This window comes from Bidens hawaiensis, unplaced genomic scaffold, assembly GCF_021521415.1.
Source record: "Bidens hawaiensis isolate Kalapana, Puna unplaced genomic scaffold, B.hawaiensis_p1.1 tig00047624_1, whole genome shotgun sequence".
Lineage (NCBI taxonomy): Eukaryota > Viridiplantae > Streptophyta > Magnoliopsida > Asterales > Asteraceae > Bidens > Bidens hawaiensis.
In genome coordinates, this window is record NW_027498525.1 from 1 (window position 1) to 15339 (window position 15339).

Below are 15339 nucleotides of genomic sequence, written 5' to 3' on the forward strand. Positions count from 1 at the left end.
ATTTGCAATAAAGGTCGGTTCTTGTGTCCTGAGAATACCATTAATCAGGTCCGGGTCTGGATCGGGTATTGCAGCTAAGACTCGTTTGCGCACCCCTAGTTTTTAAATATCAAAAAGCAAGGTTCACACATTTTACCTGCAACAATTCGTCTTAAAATGAACATGTGTTGGTGATTTGGATCTCAAAATGTAGGTAGAAAGTAACTGGTTTGTGTTAGGTAGATCACGGTTGGTAACATGTAACACTTATCTTTTAGAACGCTGTTGACTAGGGTTGTAAACGATCCGAACCCGAGATTGACTAGCTTGAGCTCTGCTTGTTTATTATTTACGAAAAACCTTGAATGAGCCTAAGATCAGCTTGAGCTCGTGTGCAGTATCTTAAACGAGCCAAAGCTCGGCTCGAGCTCAACTGTGCAATGTAAAATCAATGCATAAAAGCCCGAAACATTTAAAAGTCCAAAACAGTTAAAAGTCCACTAGGCTTGTTAAGGCTCGGCGAGTCTCAACGATTTTCCCATACAAGGCTCAAGCTCGGGCTCGATAACTAAGCAGGCTTTATTCTCGGCTCGTTTCGAGCCTTTTGTTGATCTAATCTTGAGGGGCATGGCTTGTTTGCATCCCTATGTTTGACAAAGATTTTATATGTATGTCCAGCCATTGCCTGAAACTGTTGCTCTTGTGGAGGATATTGTTGTTGAGTATGTGACAGATATGGTGAGAATTTATCTACTTTTTTTCAAATTCTTTGAATCGGATAACAAATACTTGTGTTAAGAAGTTGTCAATGAAAGTGTAGGTGCATAAAGCCCAGGACATTGCATCAAAAAGGGGAAAGCTTTTAACTGAAGATTTCTTGTTCTTGATCCGCAAGGTATCTTATCTCCTTTTTACGCAGGTTATATTGTTTAACACTGCATTCTCGGGTTTAAAATAAAAGGAAAAGAAATGATAAGATTGGATAGGGAAAGAAATGAAAAGAAATTATATATTTAAAAGACATTCTCGAGTTAAAATAACAGATGAGAAAAGAAAGTGTTAATTACATTATTGAGTTGGATAGAAAAGAAAAGATAGGAAAAAAATTATAACTTTACAATAATGTCCTCATTATTGAGTTAGATAGGAAGCAAAAGATAGGGTAAATTAGTAATATTGTCATGACTATAAACTTTCCTTCCGAATCCGGCCATATTTGGCTGGAAAGTTTTAGAGGAAAAAAACACCAACTTTTCTTTCCATTCTCTTTCTTTTCTTTTAATGAAAAAACTCAAGAATGAAAAAAGAAAAGTTTTCTTATCTTTTCCGTTCCAAACCTTTAAATAAAAAATTCAAGAATACAGTGTAAGTTTTGCTAATTTTATATTAAATGTTTCTCCAGGACTTGCCAAAGTTAAACCGTTGTACAGAACTGCTGTCAATGAATGAAGAACTGAAACAAGCAAGGAAAGCATTCGATGTTGATGAGGAGAAATTGGCATCAGCCGAGTGATCAAATGTTGCAAAAGACAAACCTTAAGGTTCCATCATAGGTAATAACCTTGTATTACACCAAAAATAAGAGGATATATCAAAATTATTCAATTTAATGTTACAACTTTTGACATCTAAAAACTGTTCTTGGGTGGCATAATGTTTTTTTTAATGAATCTATTGGACTTAATAACAAATATATTATACATGTATGCTACTAACTAACTAGCCGAGAATGGCTTTGATCTTGGTCTTCTGGTCATCTGTTAGCGATGTTGGGAAAAGAACTTCAAACGTGACATATAAGTCACCCTTCTTGTTGCTAAAGTTCAATGGCATTCCTTCACCTTTAACCTTCTTCACCTCCTTTGGTTTTGTAATCCCCTGCAAATAGTCTCTTAGCTGTAAGTAATTGTCTTATAATGATCACTCATGAAAACTTGAATGTAAACAAAAGCACTACCTTTGTGCCTATGTTAACTATATGATCATCAAGGTGTTTAATTGTCTTCTCGAACCCGACAAGTGCTTGCGCCTGAAAATGCAAGATTTCATCATTAATATAGTATTAACATCAAATTTTGTTTTACTTATAAGGGTTGTCATTGAAAACAGAGTGGAGAAAAAAATTACTAGAGTTATTGTGGCAGTTGTGTGAAGGCTATTGCCTTCTCTCCTAAACCTGTCATGTGGCGCTGTACGAATGCGAAACTGCACGAAATCCGAGATTTACCATCAGCCATAAAATACTTTTCTTCTTTAAAGTTTAAACATATTGATAATATAATGAAGTAATCACTAATAAGTAATAACAAACTAACCCTAAGATCTCCAGGTTCACCATCAATAACTGGTTCACCCTCCTAATAAAAGACCACTTCCTGCAGGAGTAATATATCATCAGAACCACTTTTAATAAAATGGTAAATTATCTCAAAAGTATGAAATAACATAACAGCTTACTTGGCCATCTTGCATTCCTTTTTCAATATCCACAGTTACAAAGTTCCCTTCCCTTTCATACTTTACATTAGGACACTGCTCACACACCTGAACAACATAACAAAAACATATGTATAATGATTCCAGCCATGAGACAAAAACTAAGGATCTTCATAAGTTCAAGCATACCTCCTCTGTCATCTGTTGGAACATCCCTAGGCCAACTTGCCGGTGATAAACCTCGTTCCTGCAGTTGCAGCGTCTTTTTCCTGGTGCACGTTTTATAATATTCTTCTCCCTCCATATCTGATTAAAGTTAACAATAAGTTTTGTAATTTTATACGTTGAATATGAGAGCTCGATATTCGTTTCTCTACATTTAGTGAGCCTCCCATGTACAAATCCTCCAATGCTGCATCCAAGTCAACAATTACATCATCACCTTTTACCACTCGGTCCTCCTCTTCTTGGTCTGCTCCACCGCCAAAAAACCTGCAAAATGCAAAGTATTAATTTTAGTACATTTGCAAAAGCGGATGTGCATCTTAAACAATGGAAATGTAGCAGGAAGTCAACAAAAAGAACATACCAAAATTGTAATTTGGGATTCGTTATAAAAAGTTTTTATGTGATTATGTTTTGATATTGTAGATTCGGGGTATTCATAAATTGTTAAAACCTGTTGAAACCATCCAAACCGATGCAATTCGTTCGGTTTGGCCAATTTGAAATATATACAGTCTGGCGCACGTTTGGTTTTTAACACATTAGCAATCTATGGTTCGGTTACGGTTTAGAATTTAGAACCGATCGTGTAAACTGAACTTGTGAAGCAGATAAGCAGTTTGGGAGTTTGAGTGAAATGCTTGATTGTTGAGTGAAATAAGCAGTTTTCTTCTTCAGTTTGGGAGTTGCGTGTCAATTTTAGATACGCAACTCCCAAACTCCTCTAGATAAGCACAATAGCATTTGTGGACAAAAAGTATGCCATAAATATCATCTAATAATGATTGTGATTATATTTAATCAGAAAGTAGAAACATGTTTTTCTTCTTTTTAACGGCAAATGTTATTCTTACTATAATTTACGCCAACAATTCTAAACTACTTCCTTGTCAAGTTTCTCTAATAAGAAGCATATATTTAACGTTCTAAAAGCAAAATCTTACGATTTAAATATATCCTGAATATCCATCCCTCCGCCTCCTCCGCCACCAGCAGCATGCTGTTTAAGCCCTTCTTCACCGTACCGATCATAAATACTCCTCTTCTCACTGTTCGACAACACTTCATAAGCTGAAAACAAAATCGTTTAGTTTCACATCCACTGTAAACACGAAAGCGAAAGCGAATGCATAAGCCAAAGCATGTATGATCATTTACCATTGTTAATTTCAGCAAATTTTATATTAGCATCTTCATTTCCTTGATTCTTGTCCGGATGATATTTCAAAGCAAGCTTTCTATACGATCGCTTAATTTGATCGTCCGATGCGCCTTTCGGAACTTGAAGGATATCATAGTAGCTTTTACTGTAGCAATTAAACAAATAATAACCCAGAACATGAAGATGATATTTGAAGCAAACTTTTAACACTTACGCGGCATTAACAATCAATAAGATCGATAGATAGATTACGAAGCTCAATTTCGATCGACAATGCGCCATTGATGAATCACCGGAGATAATATTAAGACGCCGTGAAAGCAAACTCTCCGGCAGTTTATGTTAAAAGTTCGAGCAGAAAACCTGCGACGTGGATTTGAGGAAATCTAACCAATGAGGGAGAACTTGTGTCTGTTGGAACCAATGGTGTTGTGACACGTGGCGACATGTTGGGCACGGCAAGACTCAAGACACCACAAATGTGGAGTTGACCGTGGACTATCGGGCCCACTTTACTTTATAATTAGAAGGAGAAGACCGGCTTATTGAAACTACATGATCGTGGCTTTTTAATATGGGATTTTAACCTTTTATACTGATTTTAACATTTAATGTCTAACTTATTACAATTGTTATAAAACTTGCATAGATTCAAGCTTCGAACTTGAAACCGTAAAATTTTTGAGCCTTAAATCCTTAACCATCACTATTATGTCTTGGACAAAGCCAGTCACACAAATTCTCACATAACTAAAATATTTAATGTCTAACATGTAATATAAATATTAATTTTTGTTTTAATCACCAACTTTGGCCATTCACCAATACAATCTTCGAACACAATCATTAACCAAAGGTGCAAAACTATAACACCAAACGAGAAAGGCTTCGCGTTTACCGTCATATAACATAAATAATAAAAGTAGGTGTGTTTAATTAATCAAATTTCAAATTTCCAAATTTTAATAGGGTTGTTATATACAAACACCATCCCCATGGTGTGTGAATAAGGTTATACGATTCGTATAGGGCCTATACGAGTCGTATAAGCCTAATTTGTTAACATGCGTACGGAGGTGACAGTGTGACAACTTTTTGCAGTCTATACGACCCGTATAGACCCTATACGAGTCGTATAGATATTCTTGTTCGTATAGACCCTATACAAGCCGTATAAACCTTATACGAACAATATAGACCTATACGAGCCATATAGGGTCTATACGACTCATATAGACTGCATGTCAGTTGTACTTTGACCAAATATTTATAATTATTTTATGGTCTATACGAGCTGTATAGATTGTATACGACTCGTATAGGCCATGTATCAGTTTTTCTTGCTCCAACCCAACAACTTCTATTTCATTCGTCATGTTACTATAGGGCATTGAACTACTATAATTTTATAAAGGCTATATTTCAAAAGACGAGTTAATACGAATCAAAACATCTACATTAACAAATATAATTATTTTTATGGCAGTTATATTTCAAAAGCTTAGATAACTCACATGGGCGTCAACCAAAATGGATTGCATGACCACATATAAAAAGTCGTTACCCAAAAACACGCATGTTGTTCGTATGCTTTTATTTATAGCAAAAATATTTACTTTTAAATTACGTGTTTCTATTTTGTAAACAACTCGGATGTTATTTTTAATATTTTGTAATTTTAGAAAAAATCTAAAAAAAACCTTATACGAGTCAAACAGACTCTATACGAATTGTATAGCCTTATACGGCTCGTATATGGGGCTATACGATACATATAAATGAAAACTGACACGCCTGACTTGAAAATGACTTGACACTACATCTATACGAGTCGTATAGACCCTATACGACTCGTATAGACCTTTTTGGTGTTTGAATAACCTACTTGGTGTATGAATAACCTAAGCCTTTTAATATTTTGAACCTAGATTTGACTTCAAAATTTATGCCCAATTCAATTCAAATTTCAAAATATGATTTAATTCGACTTTGTTAACAAAACAAATAAACATATAATTGGACTATGGGCTTGGGGCTTGGGTTTCATATTAAATTGGTAGCCCAATGACTAAATCATTAGAAGCCTGTTTCAGGATTTTGAATGAAATTTAAAATCATAAATTGGTATTTGATTCAAAATTCAATCTGAATTGAATACGAATTTTTGAAAACCAATTTCGAACCTTCATTTTCAAACTTATTTTTGTAGGAATACTCTAAGGGCCGTTCAGTTCATGGAATTTTTCTTAAGGAATTGAATTTGGATTCGGAAATGGAATGGAATGGAATGGAATCTTGAAAAAATCCATAATGTATTTGGTTGGTAACCTTGTTGATTGAGTTGAAATCCCCTACCCTTAAGAGTTAAGAAAGAGAAACGATTTATGTCGGGCTGGTTCGGGTAGATTAATTAAAGAGTTACTTTGTTCAGGTTGGAACGGATTTTAGGTCGGAACGCGTTTCGGATCGGCATGAGTTTTGGGTAGGGACGGGTTTTAGGCCGGGCCGAAACCCGAACTCGTTCGAGCTGAAACCCATTCCGATATGACCTGAAACTCATTACGATCCAAACCTGTTCCGAACCAAATTAAACATTTCAACACTATTTTGAACTTTCCTTTTGAAAGTAGAAGGAATCTTAAATTCCAATGAACATGAGATTTGATTGAAATTAGTTTCAAATTCCAATTTCTTCCATATCCATGCGAACACCCAATATCAAGGGATTTAAAATCCTATGAATTTCATAAAACGAAGGCACCCACGCTCTAAATTTACTCACTTCATTGCACGTCCAATAAAAACTTATAATGTAATAACAATAACAGATCCGATATAATGTAAGAGTCAAATTCGAGTAGTCCCGGCAAAGATAACGAGAAGACATTCCATAACCCAGGCTCACACTTATACATATTGTCTTTATAAAAACTTACATCTTCTTGACCATAAAATCCTTTACTCGTATATTAAACATAATGTTTTTACACATTTGTAGGTGAAGAGGTAGGTCCCAGCAGAGCCCAGTTGGACCCGCAAGACTCACCTTGAAGAGGGACGTCTGCGCAAGGACCAACTGGTTCCGCAGGACTCACCATGCTCAGAAATGAAGACCTTACGCGCAGTACGCCAGCTGTTCCCGCAGGGAAAGCCTCCCAATGGTGAAGTACCCCGCCTGTCCCCGCAGCTGCGGATACAAGCCATCAGGGAAGGCTACCCGCACTAATAGCAAGGCTACACGCACAAGGCACTAACTCTCAATAATTCAGTGTCACCTGAAGGAATGAGCAAGGCGGGAATACTCCCGCCCAAATAAGCCAGTCCGTATGCTTCTGGAAGATCTTTTGTACTATACCTGCCAAGGTATGGACAAAATAGACAAGATCTGACCAAAGCAGCCCATGAACCAATCACAGGGTGACAGCTCACCGACAACAGTACGAGGAGCATGCTCTAGTACTGTTTGTCACTATTAGCCGCTGCCTACTCACCAACCCTTGTCGTGGCACGCACATAGCCTGCAGTTGGTGGAAAGGGAACAGTACACAGCCGGCCTTGTCACTATCAGCCGCTGCCTACCCACCAACCAGCATGGCACGTGCGTAGCCCATAGTTGGTAGAACAGGAATATTATACAGCTGGCTGTACCTGCTTGGAAACCTACCTTCGGCTATAAATACTCCAACACCTTGGAACGGTAGGATCATCTTGTATTTTACCTTCACTAGCTGAGGAACCCCCCCCTTCTCAGTGACGAGCTCACGGTGTCTGTTTTGCAGGTCATCTGAAGAACATCCTTCTTTGCCGGACCTAACCCTCGTGGGAAACATTACTTAACCCCCAGATTATCCATAATCTCCTTGACACGAGCATCGTACGCGTTAGTAGATATCAAACATGGGTTGCAAATCCCGTTATGGTACCGAAGGCTAACAAACAATGGCGCATGTGTATAGATTTCAAAGATTTAAACAAAGCATACCCCAAAGATTGTTACCCGTTACCCGAAATTGACCTCAAAGTGGATTCATTAGCACCGTTTCGCCTTAAATGCTTCCTTGACGCATATAAGGGGTACCATCAAATCCACATGGCTGTAGATGATCAGGACAAAACCGCATTTCGGACGCCCGATGGCACATTTTGTTATCAAATGATGCCATTCGGACTTAAGAATGCAGGGTCCACATACCAACGCCTGATGGATAAAGAGTTTCATGCCCAAATTGGGAGAAACTTGGAAGTTTACATGGATGATTTGGTCATCAAAAGCCCTGAGCCAGAAGCGATGTTGAAAGACATCGAAGAAACTTTCAACACGCTCAGAAAGATAAACATGAAGCTCAACCCGAGCAAGTGTTCCTTTGGGATGGAAGAAAGGAAGTTCTTGGGAGTCATTGTTACTAAAGATGGCTTCAGAGCGAACCCTGAAAAGGTCGAAGCCATTATCAAAATGGAATCACCTACTACCATCAAGCAAGCCCAGACACTGAATGGACGCCTAGTCGCACTTAACCGCTTTTTGTCAAACCATGCGGATAGGTCGTTCCCATTCGTGTCAACATTGAGAAACTGTTTAAAGAAAACGCACTTCTGCTGGACACCAGAAGCGGAAGCAGCTTTTCAGGAAATTCGGTCACGCTTGATCGAACTCCCAACGCTCACAGCACCAGATGCGAGGGAGGAATTAATCATATATCTTTCTGCCACAGATAGAGCAACCGGGGCAGTCCTGCTAGTAGAGCGAAAAGGTATCCAGATGCCTATTTACTATGTTAGCCGTGTCCTAACAGACGTAGAAACCCGGTACTCTACCCTGGAAAAACTAGTTTTAGCACTTGTACAGGCTTCACGCAGGCTAAGACGATATTTCCAAGGTCACCCAATCACCATTCTCACCAGCTTCAAACTTGCAAACGTTCTAGGCAAACCCGAGTTATCGGGACGTCTAGCCAAATGGGCAATTGAGTTGGGGGAATATGCGATAAAGTACAAGCCAAGACCAGCCATAAAAGGCCAGGTCCTGGCCGACTTTATAGCAGAAGTCCCCGCTTCGCCGGAGAAAGAGTGCCAGGAGGAGGCTCAACCCTCCCCAGCACAGGACATCAATGATGTCTGGCGACTCTACACCGATGGAGCAGCCAGCAACGAGGGTTCAGGCGCAGGGTTGAAACTAACCAACCCAGCAGGCCAAGAATACACTTACGCTATTCGACTGGATTTTCCAAGTACGAATAACGAAGCCGAGTATGAAGCATTCTTGGCCGGGCTGAGAATTGCGCGTAAAATGGGAGTGAAAAACTTGGAAGCCCACGTGGATTCCATGTTAGTAGCCAACCAAATAAACGGAACGTACACGGCCGTGAATGACACAATGGCCCTGTACCTCGCACAAGCAAAAACCCTTATGCGCGATTTTAATGATTGTAAAGTCATACACGTCAAGCGTAGCGAAAACAAATCTGCGGATGCGTTAAGCAAGCTTGCATCATTAGCCTTAACCCATTTGGGAAAGGACATCCGCATTGAACTCCTTGAAACACCATCAGTCACGCACAAGGAAATTTGTGTCATCCAAACCGGCACAGAAACGTGGATGACACCGATAATAAATTACCTTGCAGCAGGTATACTACCAGAGTCAAAAACACAGGCAAGAAAAATACGTTGTAAAGCATTAAACTATCAACTCATCGATGACATTCTTTACAGACGTAACTTTCTTGGCCCACTCATAAGATGCGTGGACAACCAAGATGCTGACTACCTCCTAAGGGAAGTACACGAAGGCATCTGTGGAGTACACGCAGGTCCACGCGTTGTTGTAGCTAAGTTAAACAACGCGGGATACTTTTGGCCGGGGATGCATACGGATGCGCTGGCATACATCAGAAAGTGTAGGTCTTGCCAGCTCTACGCACCCAACACGCATCGCCCGAAGAATGAACTTGTTCCAGTCACCTCTTCATGGCCATTTCAGAAGTGGGCCATCGATGTGACAGGCCCATTTCATACAGCAGCAGGAAACGTTCAGTTCCTAGTGGTAGCCATCGACTACTTCACCATGTGGATAGAAGCAAAACCCTTAGCCCAAACAACCGCAAAACATATTAAAAAATTTATTTGGGAATTTATTATTTGTCGTTTTGGACTTCCACAGACTTTGGTGAGTGATAACGGCACCAACTTTGCTGACAAGAAGCTACAAAAGTGGCTGGAAGAACTTCAAATCACCCACACCTTTACCTCAGTGGCACACCCGCAAGGTAACGGTGAGGTGGAAAGAGCAAATAAAAGCATCGTCGAAGGCATAAAGAAAAGACTCCTGGAACACAGATCCGGCTGGGTAGACGAAGTTCCACACGTCCTTTGGGCAAACAGAACGCTGAAAAAGGCCAGTACGGGAGAAACCCCGTTCAGCCTCACTTATGGCACTGAAGCCATGGTCCCAGTCGAAATTGGTTTGCCCTCACCAAGGGTCTTGATTCAGCCAGAAGACAATGATGCGGAAAGACGGTTAGACCTTATGCTAATCGAGGAACGCAGAGACTTAGCCGCAGCGCGTGAAGAAAACTACAAGCGACAAATGCAAAAGTACTACAACACGCGGGTAAAACTCTGCAACTTCAATGTAGGAGACTACATATTGCGTAACAACGAGGCTTCAAACCAAGAGCGCCCAGGAAAACTGGCACCGGTCTGGGAAGGACCGTACATTATCAAAGAAGTTTTGGGAAAAGGCGCATACCGGCTCGAAAGGCTCGATGGCACTCCTATCCCAATAACATGGAACGGAGCTCAATTACGCAAATGTTACATGTAGATCAATTCCAAATAATCTTTATTCCATCAACATTCAAACATTAAAAGAATTGTTGGGTACATACCCGCATACAAGATTAGAAGTCTACAAACATAAAAATCTACTCTAATGGTGGAAAGGGATCTAAAGTATCAATCTTCAGGACCACTCCCACTTGGACCCGCACCATCAGTAGAGTGTGGTGGTTCAAGGAAAGCTTTGAGGATAGTTAGCCCATCATCAGCAGCAGCAATCTCGTTTACCTTCTCCACCACCGGATGCGGGAAGGCGGCATACTGATTCACTGCTTGGTCATACGCAGCTTCAGTATCCACATTGTAAAGAGGGAAGTTGGAAGGCGGAATGCCTTGTTCAACAAACCCTAGACCAAGCAAGAAGCCAGCCTTTTCCCCATCCTCATGAGAAGCGTTGAGGGTTGCGCTCATCTCATCGTCATATGATGTGTTCGTGAACACCCGATGCACAACCTAAAAAACAGAAGTATATCAAAAACTCTTATAAGTGTAAGGAAAAGCGTAAAGAAATTGTGAAACTGCGCATACCTGCGACAACGTTTCTCGAAGAAGCCATTCCTTGGTAACCAAAGCCTCCTGGAGGGCAGCTTGAGCTTCATAACGGGCGCGTTCGGCTTCGTTATTTGTAAGGTTGGCAAGCAACACATCTTTGGCTGCAGCCTCTTCGACGCCCTTTAGCTTACGCTCAGTTTGGTCAAGCACCCCCCTCTGGTCCAAGATCTCTTGGAGCTTCTTGGCATCTTCCATGGCCAAAGCATCATGAGCCTGCTGGAGCCTCTCTAATTTGGCTTTAAGTTCCTCATTCTCGATGCGTAGAGGCTCAGCAACAGCTTCAGCCTTTGTGGCCCTCTCGGTTGCATTCCGTGCAGTTTCCTTGGCCAACCGAAGCTGTTCGTTAACAGCTTGGGCAGCCTTGGAACGAGCCTCGAGCCGGGCCTGAACTTCAACCTCGAGGGCCTTGAAGGCCTTCTCTTTTTCCGCAGCAACGGCGGCAAGCTTCGCATTCTCCTCCCGGATAGCCCGCGCCTGAGCCACTTCAAGGCTACGCGCCGTCTTTAACTTGTCGTTTTCACGACAAAGTAGCTCGACGCGCGGCTGCATCCGGGCGAGGAGGATTCGGAGCTCGTTGGACAGCCTACCTTCCTGGTAGCTGGCCATGGCCTCCCCCAGCGCACCGCTTGGGGCGGCGTGACGCGCCCATTCGACGCACTCCTCAGCAGTCCGGAGGGTCGTTCCCCGGCGGATATTCCACCGAGGAGCGTACACCTCGTTGGAATCACGAACTGCAATAAAACAAAAAACAGTTAAGAGAGAGAAATGATGAAAGGGATATAGGCCAAAATAACCCTACGCACATGTAGGGTCGACAACAGGCCGATAGCCACCAAACCCATCACCTGAACCTAAGGGATATCCATCCAAAAGGTCAAGGAGACGGGAATGAGGCAAGGATTGGCTAGACGCCCCAACCCCAAACGTACCTGAAGGACTGGCCGTAGTCGCAGGCGCCGGAGGAGGCATGGTGGAGGCTGCCGCGGTGGAAACCAACGGAGGTGAACTCACCGGAGGTGAACTCACAACCGTGGCCGAGGCTGCGGAAGAACCCGCAAGAGAAATCACCGCCGGCTCAGTGATGGATTCTGTGAAAATGGCACTGACAGCCGGCGGGGATAATGTTACAGCTGGAACAGTTGGCTCAACGGGATGAGCAACTGAACCAGTACTGCAAGCAGGCGTAGCCGCCTCGGTCATCGCCTCGGGTAGGTTGACCAAACCTACCTTCATGGGTCCAGAGCTGCTCCCTCCCGCTCCACTCTGGAATGCCGTAGCATCCACGCCTGCACGAAGACAAGATATATAAGTATAATAGCGGAAAGATATGAAGTTAAAGTTATGTACACTTACGGGTCCTTTTGAGCTTGAAGGTGCGAACAGGCGGGGACGAACCCGATGGAGCCGGCCTCTTCGTACCGGTCACCGTCGTCGTCCTGGGCTGCTCGGAGGTGACAGCCGTTTCAACCTCCGGAGCAGTGGTCTCAACACCACCTGGGTTCCCCGCCGCTTCTTCACTCTCGGTCTCCGACTCAGACCGGTTCCCTTGATCGGCAGTGGAGGCAACCTTCGCCTTGCCCTTCCCGCCGACAGCCTTCTTCTTCCGCGCAAGAAAAGGACCATCTGCGGATTCCTCATCAGAAGATGACAAGATTAGAGGAATTCCAGCAGAGGTTTCAGCATTCAGAGGGCGAGGGTTAAATAGTCTTTTACCTGGCCGTGTGGCGCTCAGTATTTCGTGGCCTGGCGGGTAGGCCTCCACAAACCGATCCGCAGTCTGCGCAAGGATGGGCAACTCGTTCTCGTCAAGAACACGAGTACCCAACCGAGCGGGACCGTCAGCTTCCCGCGGATGCAGGAGGGACTGCAAGTCATTTCCCTCTGAAATAAAAAGAAAAACAGTTAGAAAAAACCTTAAATCAACAAAGAAGACGGAGCATACCGTAAGGGATAAAGTTCAAACCGTATTCAAGTACGATGGGAATCTGTGGCGCATCCGCCCCAGCATCCTTCCACACCCTGCTCATACCGAGCATCACCATCCCGGACTCCGGAAAGCGGTAAACCGGAGTCTGGATCCGGGAAATCTTGGAGAACCATTCCGCCTCCTGGTAGTTGGAGGCGTGAAGGCTGGGGAGAGCTCTCCCGTTCTTAAATGTCATCGCTATAGGGACGACACGGGCAGAGATGTAAAAGAACTCCCGCTTCCAAGACCGAAGACTGCGCTCGGTAGCGCAGATCTTCAAACCCTTGATCCGGGTGACCAGGGTATACCAGCCTTGGATACACCTCCAGGAGTAGAAGGTCATCAGGCGGTCGACGTGGGGATTCACGCCAAGAATGAGGCACACCCACTCAAAATGGCGGATCTTGGCGATCGCCATTGGGTGTACCTCGGTCAGGTGCACACCGTGTCTATCCAGAACACGGTATACAAACTTCGTCAACGAGAACCTAAGATTCCCATAGACGAAGAAAGCGGCATATACCCCTATTTTGCCCTTGGGGGCATCGTACACCGTCTGGTGTGGCTCCGGAAACTCAGGCTCGAACGGCTCGAGCATGAACTTCCGGACGATGTACCGGTAAAGCTCGATGGGAAGAGCACACTGGCATTCGCCAGCAGTGCTCTTATCGTCCTTATCGGACGTAGACGTCGGGTTCTCGACATACAAGTCAGACTCCTCGACGGTAGCTTCTGGATCATGAGTAGACGATATGTTTTGGAGGTAAAGAACGATTTCAGGAGAATGCTCGACAGAAAGTTAGAGTATTCGCCAGAAATCGCTTAGAAGAAGAAGAAAGAAGTGAAAGTGTGGATTACCGTGAACCCTCTCCCCCTTTATATACTCATCGCAATGAATGCGATGAATTTAATGCGGAGGAGAGAGAAAAGAGCTGGTGCAATGAAACTATGACACGTGAAAAAAGCAAGCTGGCAACAGCTGTTGACGGGACGCGCGCCGTAAAATCCGCACCCACGCGCCCGAAAAATCGCGCCCACGCTCCTGAAAAAGCGTCTGGAATGACTATATACTGTCACGTCGCCATAACTTCCTGCACGTCCTGACACTGTCAGAAGAAACTGTCGGACGAAGTTTCAACAGTTTGGACTGTTCTTATCCTTTCACCAACTCTTCGAATTTCAAAAAGATTTAAAAAGATTCAAAAGTAAGCGGGACTATACCCCTTACCTTGGAAACCAAGTAACTATAAGACAGGTGCGAGTACAGTGTCAAGGCAAAACCCTTCACATACTTAGCATCCGCAGGGAATGGACGCCAAGAATACCTTGGAAGTAAGATAACTATAAGACGAGTGCGGGTACAGTGTCAAGGCGAAACCCTTCACATACTTAGCACTCGCAGGGAATTGAAACCAAGAAGGATCTTCTGGGCCATGCTTGCGGAAAGGGAAATAACATCCCCGCATAGCGGGAACGTTGAGAACTAGATTGTTTGAAGCTCCAGGATGGAATTGGTTCTTTAACATAATTGATCACTATGTTTAAAACTACCGAAACCTCATGGAGAATCTACACAAGTGAAACTCAACGCTCCTGACTTGCGAGGAGGTTACACACCTACCCGTATCATACCCAAAGATCAAGCAGAAAAGTCGGGAATTTCTGCACGTGACATTAGGGAAACCGCGGGAAGAATCCCCACGGACAACCTTAAAACTAAATCCTTTTCAAAACCCCCTGCTTAAGTCCAAAGTTCACCTCACTTATTAACAATTCATGAGAAGAACATTGGACTGGGGGGACTTGAAGAGGTAGGTCCCAGCAGAGCCCAGTTGGACCCGCAAGACTCACCTTGAAGAGGGACATCTGCGCAAGGACCAACTGGTTCCGCATGACCCACCATGCTCAGAGATGAAGACCTTACGTGCAGTACGCCAGCTGTTCCCGCAGGGAAAGCCTCCCAATGGTGAAGTACCCCGCCTGTCCCCGCAGCTGCGGATACAAGCCATCAGGGAAGGCTACCCGCACTAATAGCAAGGCTACACGCACAAGGCACTAACTCTCAATAATTCAGTGTCACCTGAAGGAATGAGCAAGGCGGGAATACTCCCGCCCAAATGAGCCAGTCCGTATGCTTCTGGAAGATCTTTTGTACTATACCTGCCAAGGTATGGACAAAATA

General features: G+C 43.3%; 2 protein-coding genes across 2 annotated transcripts; one reads left to right on the forward strand and one right to left on the reverse strand.

Moving 5' to 3' along the window:
* Positions 1–581: 581 nt before the first annotated feature.
* On the forward strand, positions 582–1622 carry LOC143597146 (transcription initiation factor TFIID subunit 13-like). The gene is made up of 3 exons (XM_077075733.1): positions 582–717; positions 800–874; positions 1382–1622. The coding sequence occupies exons 1-3, from the start codon at positions 646–648 to the stop codon at positions 1490–1492; spliced, it is 258 nt and encodes an 85-aa protein (XP_076931848.1). The 5' UTR covers positions 582–645; the 3' UTR covers positions 1493–1622.
* Positions 1623–1664: 42 nt separating this feature from the next.
* LOC143597147 (dnaJ protein ERDJ3B-like) lies at positions 1665–4285 on the reverse strand. The gene is made up of 10 exons (XM_077075734.1): positions 4017–4285; positions 3799–3947; positions 3585–3711; positions 2793–2907; positions 2605–2721; positions 2437–2523; positions 2295–2354; positions 2107–2184; positions 1937–2008; positions 1665–1857 (listed from the first exon to the last, which is right to left on the reverse strand). The coding sequence occupies exons 1-7, from the start codon at positions 4082–4084 to the stop codon at positions 2337–2339; spliced, it is 681 nt and encodes a 226-aa protein (XP_076931849.1). The 5' UTR covers positions 4085–4285; the 3' UTR covers positions 1665–1857; positions 1937–2008; positions 2107–2184; positions 2295–2336.
* Between the last annotated feature and the right edge of the window lie 11054 nt (positions 4286–15339).

What these genes read in the sequence shown, in the direction of transcription:
- LOC143597146 (XM_077075733.1), top strand. Translation starts at nt 646, where the DNA reads ATGTATGTCCAGCCATTGCCTGAAACTGTTGCTCTTGTGGAGGATATT. An exon ending in TTGAGTATGTGACAGATATG is followed by an intron (nt 718 to 799) that starts GTGAGAATTTAT and finishes ATGAAAGTGTAG; the next exon opens with GTGCATAAAGCCCAGGACAT. An exon ending in TCTTGTTCTTGATCCGCAAG is followed by an intron (nt 875 to 1,381) that starts GTATCTTATCTC and finishes ATGTTTCTCCAG; the next exon opens with GACTTGCCAAAGTTAAACCG.
- LOC143597147 (XM_077075734.1), bottom strand. Translation starts at nt 4,084, where the DNA reads ATGGCGCATTGTCGATCGAAATTGAGCTTCGTAATCTATCTATCGATC. An exon ending in ATTTGCTGAAATTAACAATG is followed by an intron (nt 3,712 to 3,798) that starts GTAAATGATCAT and finishes TTTTGTTTTCAG; the next exon opens with CTTATGAAGTGTTGTCGAAC. An exon ending in TCCAACAGATGACAGAGGAG is followed by an intron (nt 2,524 to 2,604) that starts GTATGCTTGAAC and finishes TATGTTGTTCAG; the next exon opens with GTGTGTGAGCAGTGTCCTAA.